Below are 9,364 nucleotides of genomic sequence, written 5' to 3'. Positions count from 1 at the left end.
CACCTATTGGGCGTCGCGGCCGTCAGTCAGCGCGCCGCTGAGGAGTCTGGGATCCGGTTGAGGCAGGAAATGCCGCTCGGAAGGCGGAGGAGAGTGGGAGGAACCCGGATGTAGCGGGGGCCGCGGGGCATGCTGGGAGCGGTAGTCCGTGCGGAGCTGCCGCGCGTCGCGTTTCTCCTCTGCTCTCGTTGATGAAAGCGCTGTTAATTACGTGTTAGCAACGAAGCAATTCATTAGCAGCGCTGGGAACACACGTGCTGTGCCATCAGAGGAATCCCAAGCCCTGCCTCTGGGCCTGCTCAGGGCTCTCAGTCCACTCACGAGTAATTTGCTAACAAACGTTGGCAGCTTCCCTTGGCTGGTGCAGATGAGCACAGCTCCGAGCACACGGGTGGGGCTCCCCTCTCCCTTCTAGCCCAGAGCTGCTGCCAAGGCCTCCACACTTCTGAGCGCCTCCCACAGGTAGCAGAGCAGAGCAGGCACTCTGTGGACTTGGCCAACGTAAACTAAAGTTCTCTCTGCCATCAGCCCTCGTTCACACTAGTGCCATCCTTCAGAGGCACCCCGGTGTGTGCAGACCTGTGAACAAGCTGGCTTTCCTCTCCCTATTATCTCTGCACCACCAATTATTGAAGAGAGTTCAGCACAAGTTGCTAGGCTTTAATTAATGCTTGTGTTTTCACAAGGTGATCTTACAATTGTACACAGAAGTGGCAACAATCCCACAATTAGAAAAGCAGAAAGCAGCCATCAAACAAAGCCCTTGGAGGCCGCTCCCAGTGCAATTCCCCACGCGCTTCCAACACGGTAGGAGCAATCGGTCGCTGCTGCCCATCACAGCCCTTCTCTCAGTACAAGGACCCAAGATGGGGTGCTCCAAACCCATGGCAGTTCCAGGGCTCTGTTCCAGCTCACCCCACACCAAACCTTCAGTGGGTCAGGGACTTCCTGCCCTTCAGCATGCGCCGGAGGATCACCTCGATCCCAGCCGGTGTGCTGATGCGTTTGATCCAGCCGTGGGTCCGTTTGCGCTTGCGGTTGTTGGGCTGATACTCGTTCCCACGTGCTTTTGTGCGGATCTGCTGATGGCTCCAGGAAGGCACTGGGCTGGTGAAGGAGGGGATGGTGCCTGTGGGCTTCAAGGAGAGGTGGCTGAAAGGCAGCTCCCGGCAATATGTGAAGACTGATGCTGACCGGAGCTGAAAGGGATGGACTGCAACTTGCTGGAGCAGAGAAAGCCTTTGGAAAAGTAAAATAAATAAATGAGTACAAATAAATAAAGATTTGAAAAGTGGGTTAATACGAACCAAATAAGGTTTAACAAAGCCAAGTGCAAGATGTTGCACTTGGGTCGGGGCAATTCCAGATACGCATACGCAGTGGGAGAACCCAGTGTGTGAAGCCCTGTGGAGAAGGACTTGAGGGTCCTGGTGAACAAGAACGCTGGATATAAGCCAGCAGTACGCACCTGCAAACCAGAAAACCGACTGCATCATCAGGGGGTAACAGCAGGGCAGGAAGGGACCGCCCTCCCTGTTCTGCCCTTGTGAAGACCTGTCTACAGTGCTGTATCCAGACCCGGGGCCGCCAGCACAGGAAGTCTGTGGAGCTTTTGGGACGGATTCAGAGGAGGGCCACGAAAGTGCTGAGGGTGCGAACAGCCCCCCTGTGAACACAGGCTAAGGGAGCTGGGCTTGTTCGGTCTGGAGAAGGCTCCAGAGAGGTAAACCAAGGGATTTCTGGCCGCAGCGAGCGGGCCGACCCCGCCGAAGAAGGGACCCCTGCCCACCCCTCTCGGTCCCGTCGTTCCGTCCCCGCCCATTACCTGCCGCCAGCGGCCCGCTCCCACAGCCGGCCTAGCGCTCCCGCCATCGCCCCTGCCCCGCCTGACAGCACCGTCCTCCCAACAACACCGCCTCCTATTGGCTCCTTCCGCTCGGCCAATCACAGGCGGCGAAAAGGGCGCGTGCGCGCTGGGTTGGAACGGCATTACGTATAACGTGACGGCCGCGGGGGGTGATGGGATTTGTAGTCCTGCAGGGGGCAGCGCACGCAGCGTTGTTACTATGGCGACGACCTCGGGGTTCGGCCTGACTCGCCTGGGCTGCGAACGCTTCTCCCGGTTCGGTGCTTCCTCCAAACGCTGCATTATCCCTTGTCCAAACTGTGCTGCTGAGGTTGCTTCCAGGGCAGAGCAGCACCGCGTCCATTGTGCACTTGCAGGCAGGATTCCTCAGCCCTGCTCCCGAATGCCGTTTTCAGCCCTTTTCAGTGCAGGGGAATGAATGGCAGACAGGAGGAGGGGGCTGACGGTGACTCACGGACCACCAGGACAGAGCTGACGGCCCTCACTGCCTGCCCCACGCCTACAGGAGGCTCTCCCCAAACCAGGGATGTGAAAATAAACGGATAAATGAATGAATGCACCATAAACATTTGTTGCTTTCTGTTTGTCGTTGTGTCGCAGCCCCTGCCTGCTGTGAGCTCTGACACGCTCACGGCGTGGCTGCACTTGTGGGAAGCCACAACGACCACAGCAGCGAGAGAACAGCAAAAGGCTTCCCCTGCCCGACGAGGGCAGGGATTAACAGCAAGTCCTGGTCACAGCACGGCACAGGTACTGTGCTGACGGAGGAAAACCCCATTTCAGTTGGAACGCTGCAGCCAACAGCAGCCAGAACTCATCCCACTGCAAGGGGCAAAGCCCAGAGCCCCTGCACAGCCCCCCTGCTCCTGGCAGGCCTCCATGGGCGGGCAGCTCGGTGTGCTCGGTTCAGCGTTGACTGGCAAGTCCTCTTGTCTGTCAAGCAGAAAGCCCTCCTCCTTAGGAGGGATTTAAGGGGCTTTCTATGGCTGTAGACTACAAGGACAAATAGCACCCCCAAGCCCCAGAGCTCGGGTATGAAGCTCCTCGCTCCGCCGGGGCTCATGGGGAGAAGATGGAAGGAGAAATTGCAGTCTAAAGCCGATGAGCTGAGCTGAAGGCACTGCTCCATCCTTCCCACCACACAGGCAAAAAAATGTGATCAGAGGAGCCGACCAGCTGAGCAGCCCGCCAGCTCCTGCATCCTGCTCCTGCTGCCTCGCATCTCCTCTTCTCTCCCTTTGCCTCCTTCGAGAGCAAGCCTTTCATTTGCAACCTCGACTCCCGACAATCCCTGTCAATAAATGAGGTGAGCATGCCGTTCTGTCCCTCTTTGCGACGCTCGGAGCTGTGATGCAGGGCATGTGCTGCAGCAGAGAGGAGGAAGGTGCTCTGCACGGGGAGCAAAATGGCCAAAGGATCCGCTTCGAGGCTGAGAGCTGAAGGGCTTTGAATGGGGCTGCAGGGAGACGAGGGGAGGCAGCAGCTGCCGAGCAGCCCGGCTGCTTGTGCTGTCGTAGCACTGCGCTATGAGCGTGCTTTGAGCAGGGGTTAAAGCTGCCCGGTGATAAAACTTAGGGACGGCTTCTTGTTGTGATGCAATTACAGTCAGTGATTGCTGGCTCTGGAGGAAGACCTGCTGTTGCTATGTGCGTGGCAGATCTGCTTGGCTTTTCGGATGGAGAGTGAGGGGGGCACCTGCATGCATCGCTGCCCGGCGGAGGGGGCAGGGTTTTCTCCTTCCTGCTCCTTGCAATGCTCCAGGCTGCTCCTGGAGGCTGTAGGACATTTGCAGCTGAAGGATTGGAGGCAGCTTTGCAGCGATGCAGCGGGAGCTGGCAGGATCCCCCTGGAAATCCAGGAGGGTTGGGAAGCCGGGGTGGGGTGGGGGTGAGGCAGTGTGTCAGCCACAGAGGTCAGACACAGGTTACTCCTCTGTGCATTGCATAACCTTTTGTTTCTCAAGGTCTTCTTCCTTCCTAAAGAGAGACGTGTGGCAGGCAGCCAGCCCTGGCTGCTCTATGTGCACTGGGTGCTTTCCCCGCAGCGCTGCTTCTCCACTCGGTGCCATTTGTCTGCATCCTGCAGGGCCCCCAGCACAGCCCTGCACCCAGGGCCCTTCAGGCTGTGCGTGCTGAGGATCTCAGGGCTGCCTCGTTGGTTCCTCACCCCTTATTCCTGCACGCCCTGATAAAGCTGCTGCTGTTGTATCAGGCCAAGCAAGCCGGGTGTAACAATAAACCCAGGTCCTTTCCACCCACCCGAGTGCTGTTTTGGGTTCCCCCAGAGGGAAGTTTACCTTGCAGGGCTAAAGTGGCATCAGTATTTTCTTGTGCGTTATCTGAGGCTGGTGCTTAAACAGGTGTTGTCTTTCCGTGTTTCTCGATGCCGTAATTTCTCCACTTTGCAGAGCGAATGAATGGGAGAGGATGGAAAGAGCATAACGATATTGGCCCATTCCTCAAGAGTGTCGTGTGTCATCATTAATACCCGCGAGCCCCGGAGGGAAGGGATTAGAGCTGAACAAATTATTATGGCAGGTCGGATTCTGGCTGCAGCACATCTCACGCTCCTCTTCATGTCTCTGGCACCTCTCCTCCGAGGATTTGCAAGGAATTAGCAGATATGAATCCCTGCTGCTTCCTGCGGGGGACCGAGGCTGTGTGCTGGGAGGGCTTGGAGGTGCTGAGCAGTGGGGCTACAGGAGCATTGTGGCACACAGGGGGAGCAGAAGCCATTCACAGCCATCAGCTCCTGCAGCAGCGATGCTCTTGGCTCAGCAATTGGGGCCAAATGTTTACCAGGGCTTCTGGCAAGGACAGGCTCGGTGCCATGATGGAGAAACGCAGCATCCTTGCCCTCCTCCTGCCCCACAGGCTCCGTGCCAGTCCCACATGGCTGCCTGTCACGCTACCATGTTGGGCTTTCTGCCCTCCGCACGTCGGATCGCGTCCCATTTCTCTCCAGCTGTGACATGGTGCCATCAAGTTGTGTAAAATCAGAGGCTCCGCAGCCCAAAGTAGGTCAGTAAGTTGTTTTTCCCAGCTGGGCCGGCGGCGGCGGCAGCAGGGAGGAGGCGCAGAGGTTGGAGCTGGAGGACCCTGCAGCAATGCCCACATTTGGGGCATGGAGCCCTGGAGCTGGGCAGCACATCGGCCTCCCTCCATCACTGCTATAGCATCCTTCTGCTGCTGAGATAGGAGAGATTTCCCAGGGGAAGCCGTGACTTTGGAGGGACAGACGCATGGGTAGCAGCTCATGGTGATGCTCTGCCCCTCCCCAACCTCTGGGGATGCTCTGCTACACTCCTGGCCTGGCGCCCTGCCTGACTCAGTGTTGTGCCTGGCCTTATGTAACTGGTGCCGAAATCTCACCCTCTGCTGGGGGCGGCACTGGAAGGTAGCCGGGATGAAGGGGAGGGGTAGGGGGGGGGGAGAGGAAGAGCAGCTCATCGCCATGGTTACCAGCATCTTCACTAAGTTCTTCACATCCATCTGGTTTCATTTGCAGCCCTTTCATCTGGCGGAGGGAGGGAACATCCCTTGATGTTTCTGGTTGCGGCAGACGGAGATGTGGGAGGTGGGAGACGGGCACGCTCTGCCCCCTGCCCCGCTGCAGAGCCCTCCACCTCCACCTCCTGCCCCTCCATTACCCACTGGGATGCACTCTGCTGTGATTGAGTCAGGGCTTTCACAGCTCCAGAGCCAAAGCATGGGCTGCCAGGTCTCGGGCTGTGAGCCCCAAGCCATGCATTGCTGTTAGGGGCAGAGCCTGCCCTGCTGCTCCCCTCCTCCTACACCAAAACAGACCCAAGGGCTGAGCTGGGCTCCTGGATCTGCCTGCAGAGCTCCTGAGTGCAACAGCCTTCCAGCAAATCAATTCTGGAAACGAACAGGATGGACTAATTGAGTTAATCCTGCGAAGTTAATCAATGTCAAGTCAGGTTGGCCAGAAGTCCTGTTTATAATCCACGCGGAGATCATTAGTGCCCTGTGAAATGGAGGTGCAGGGCAAATCCTGGCTCCGTGGAAATCAGAGGTGGAAGGCATGCTGGGGTGCCTGGGTGCTGCAGGCTGAGCACAGTGGGATCCGCAGCCACAGACACTGCAGGACAGCAGTTGGATCCCACAGCTGCACTTCTGCCTCTGCCACCAAATCCACTCTCCTCAGTTCTCCACCTGCCCTTGTTTCTTGGTGCTTTGGACCGTGCTCTTCCAGCATTACTGCTCCAGAAGTGCAATGGGAGCAATGGGCACGGCTCGAGCCTGGCGCCCAGCTGGTGCTCAGGACACGGTGAGAGCAGGGCGGTTCTCCATCCCAGCACAGAGGCACCAGGGATCATCCAGCCAGGAGCTCCAGGCAGCTCCACAGCCCACTCCTGCAAGGTCTGCGCTCAGCTTCTCCTTCCAGGGCTCTGAGATCTTTTGCTCTTAATGCAGAGAGGCTGCTGGGAACCAGGCTGTGCACGCTGGGGCCACAGAGAGCCCTGAGCAGGATGCAGCCGAGCTCCAAACGCATTCAATTACCAAAACTGCAGGCAGAGCCCTGAGCCCAGGCAGCCTCCAGACCGGGTTTTGTTTTGCTGATTCCCTCTCGTGCTCTGCCAGCATTGCTGCTGCAGTGCTGTGTGCTCCGAGTGGTTGCTGGGGGAGTTAAGCAGGCTGCAGTGGGGATGGTGGTGTTTAATTCCCCTTGGGAATGCGTTCTTCCTTCCCCTCCCCGTCCACGGGGGGGGAGGGAGGGGGTTCTGCTCTGTAACTGCAGCCGTTGCTGGGGGGTCTGCTGTAACCCCCCGGTCCCCACTGTGAATCGCTTTGCTGAGCAGATTCTCAGCATCAATAATTCAATGTACTGAGCTGCATCCATAATAAATGCGCATCGGCCTGGTGGAACAGGGGGGGAGGGCAGGAACATCCCCAGCCCCTCAGAGCTCCAGGTTCCCCCTGAGCTCAGAAACATCCTGAGCACCTCTGGAAGAGCGCACAGCATGGGCTGGGCCAGCCCTGGGGCCAGAGGGACTGTGCTACGGTACCCCAGCCCCACGGCCTCCCCCCATCCCACCGTGGGGAGGGGGCTGCCCACCCTCCCAGCTGGATAACTGCCTCTCCCCCAGGTTCTTGTGCTCAGCGTCGCTATGCGGGATGCCTCTAAATGAAAACATCCAACCTCAGTCCCTGCGATTTGCATCTCTCCCTGGTTGTGGTGGTGGTTTGGACGGGAGCTATACGCACACATTTAATCAGTATAAATAATGCATTTTCATAGCTGAGTCTCCCCTCAGCCCCACATTTGGTGCCAGAAACATCATTTGCAACGGGCTTTTCCTTGGGTGTTATTCCCTCGGTTCCACCTCCGGCCAGCTGCGAAGGGTAGTGGAGGGTTGTGGGGAGGGCTGTGCACACGGGGAGCACTGGGGGGACACCCAAAGCAGCTCCAGCAGCACCTCTGCCCCGGTTTATGCTGCCCTAACCTCCTTCCGCTTCCTCACACAGGGAGCATAATGCTGAACAGCATCACCGAGGGGTTCCTCTGCTGCCTGATGGGCAAAACGCCAACGCCGTGGGACCTCTGGACAGCGTTGAGTCCAGCAATGGCTACAGCTTCCTGGAGGTGAAGCCAGGCAGGATCCTGCGGGTGAGGCACAGCGCTCCGAGCCGCCCGCCCGCCGAGCCCCCCGAGGAACCCGGGGCTGCAGAGAGAGGCACGGTGCACTGCAAGCGCAAGATCACGCTGTACCGCAACGGGCAGCTGGTGATCGAGAACCTGGGGGACGCCGTGCGCTCCGAAATCCTGCACTGCTCCAACGGCTCGGCCGAGCCCAGCAGCACCGTGGAGCTGGAGCTGTCTGAGCTGGCTGGCCAAACCCCGGTGCAGGGCTCTGCTGGCACGCCGGGATCTGGTGCACGAGATGCTGCGGCTGGAAAGCGTCGGAAGCGTAAGCCCAAGAAAGTCATCAACATCGACTGCAAGAAGCAGATCACGAGCTGCAAAGGGACACACGGTGACGTGGTCCTGTTCTTCATCCACGGCGTGGGCGGCTCGCTGGATATCTGGAAGGAGCAGCTGGACTTCTTCACCAAGCTGGGCTACGAGGTGGTGGCTCCTGACCTGGCCGGACACGGCTGCAGCTCGGCCCCGCAGATCGCTGCTGCCTACACCTTCTATGCGCTGGCTGAGGACATGAGGGCCGTCTTCAAGCGTTACGCCAAGAAGAGGAACATCCTGATAGGGCACTCGTATGGGTAAGGGGCACGGGGGAGCACTCATCCCATTGCCATCCTCTCCGTGGCTGGATAGATCCTGTCCTGCGGGGCCGAGGAGCAGAGGAGGGTGTGGAGTTTCCAGCCCTCGCGTTATCCCCAGCTCTGATCCCCTCCATCCCCTCGGTGCCCGGCTCTGGGCCCAGCTAATCCCGGCACCCTGAGCATGGGCCAGTGAGGAAGCTGGCGGTGTTCAGCCTATAAATAGAGTAAGTCTGAGAAAGTCAATTAGATGGGGACTAAGCAGTGCAGAGGGAGCTGGATTAGATGGGCGGCAAGCAGGATGCAGCCTGCAGCGTGGCGGCGCTGCTCTGTGGGTGCTGGGGATATCCCAGTGGCTTCATGCACGGCGTGTGACACTCACTGTCCTCACCACAGCTCCCACTTTGCTGTCTGTCCCTGCAGGGTCTCCTTCTGCACCTTCCTAGCCCACGAGTACCCCGACCTGGTGCATAAAGTGATCATGATCAACGGAGGGGGCCCGACGGCGCTGGAGCCCAGCCTGTGCTCCATCTTCAACATGCCCACCTGCGTGCTGCACTGCCTGTCCCCATGCCTGGCCTGGAGCTTCCTCAAGTGAGTTCCAACGCCGTCCCCAGCAAGCTCAGCCTTGAGCACGCTGATCCCCAGCACGGGCAGACACACCGCCAGTGCCTCCCTGCTATGCTAATCCCTTCCCACATCCCGCAGGGCTGGCTTTGCCCGCCAGGGTGCCAAAGAGAAGCAGCTGCTGAAGGAAGGCAACGCCTTCAACGTCTCCTCCTTCGTGCTGCGTGCTATGATGAGCGGGCAGTACTGGCCAGAGGGTGACGAGGTGTACCACGCCGAGCTGGCCGTGCCCGTGCTGCTGGTGCACGGCATGCACGACAAGTTCGTGCCGGTGGAGGAGGACCAGCGCATGGCAGAGGTATGGGGCACAGCAGGGCTGAGGGCTCGTCCTGGTGCCGGCGGCCCAGCGCTGACGCATTTCCCCTTCCAGATCCTGCTGATCGCTTTCCTGAAGGTGATCGACGAGGGCAGCCACATGGTGATGATGGAGTGCCCCGAGACTGTGAACACCCTGCTCCACGAATTCGTCCTATGGGAGCCCGAGACGCCAGCTGGGGACGGGCAAGGAGAGAAGAAATAAGGTGGCGGGGACGCGGTGACCGGGCTGCTCCGATGGGAGAGATGTTGGGGAGCACGGAGGGGTTTGTGGGCGCACCGGGGCGCAGCCGGCCCTGCCGGGCACGGAGCTGGT

The 9,364-nt window shown here is 59.1% G+C and overlaps 2 protein-coding genes across 2 annotated transcripts; one reads left to right on the top strand and one right to left on the bottom strand.

The window, feature by feature from the left end:
* Positions 1 to 639: 639 nt before the first annotated feature.
* On the bottom strand, positions 640 to 1,934 carry MRPL34 (mitochondrial ribosomal protein L34). Its single transcript, XM_003213245.3, has 2 exons — positions 1,826 to 1,934; positions 640 to 1,239 (listed from the first exon to the last, which is right to left on the bottom strand). Exons 1-2 carry the CDS (start codon positions 1,870 to 1,872, stop codon positions 930 to 932), a joined length of 357 nt encoding a protein of 118 aa, XP_003213293.1. The 5' UTR covers positions 1,873 to 1,934; the 3' UTR covers positions 640 to 929.
* A 5,426-nt stretch (positions 1,935 to 7,360) lies between these two features.
* On the top strand, positions 7,361 to 9,358 carry ABHD8 (abhydrolase domain containing 8). The gene is given in 5 exon segments (XM_019610070.1): positions 7,361 to 7,416; positions 7,419 to 8,106; positions 8,530 to 8,700; positions 8,815 to 9,031; positions 9,104 to 9,358. Coding segments are annotated over 5 exon segments (1,278 nt in total). The 5' UTR covers positions 7,361 to 7,364; the 3' UTR covers positions 9,254 to 9,358.
* Positions 9,359 to 9,364: the final 6 nt, after the last annotated feature.

This window comes from Meleagris gallopavo, chromosome 30 (genome assembly GCF_000146605.3).
Source record: "Meleagris gallopavo isolate NT-WF06-2002-E0010 breed Aviagen turkey brand Nicholas breeding stock chromosome 30, Turkey_5.1, whole genome shotgun sequence".
Taxonomy (NCBI): Eukaryota; Metazoa; Chordata; class Aves; order Galliformes; family Phasianidae; genus Meleagris; species Meleagris gallopavo.
This window is presented reverse-complemented; position numbering and strand designations above follow the sequence as displayed.

Bases quoted from the DNA above. Each gene is read 5' to 3' on its own strand.
- MRPL34 (XM_003213245.3), bottom strand. From the start codon at position 1,872: ATGGCGGGAGCGCTAGGCCGGCTGTGGGAGCGGGCCGCTGGCGGCAG. The intron at 1,240-1,825 runs GTAATGGGCGGG...ACTTTTCCAAAG, and splicing joins GAGCGGGCCGCTGGCGGCAG to GCTTTCTCTGCTCCAGCAAG.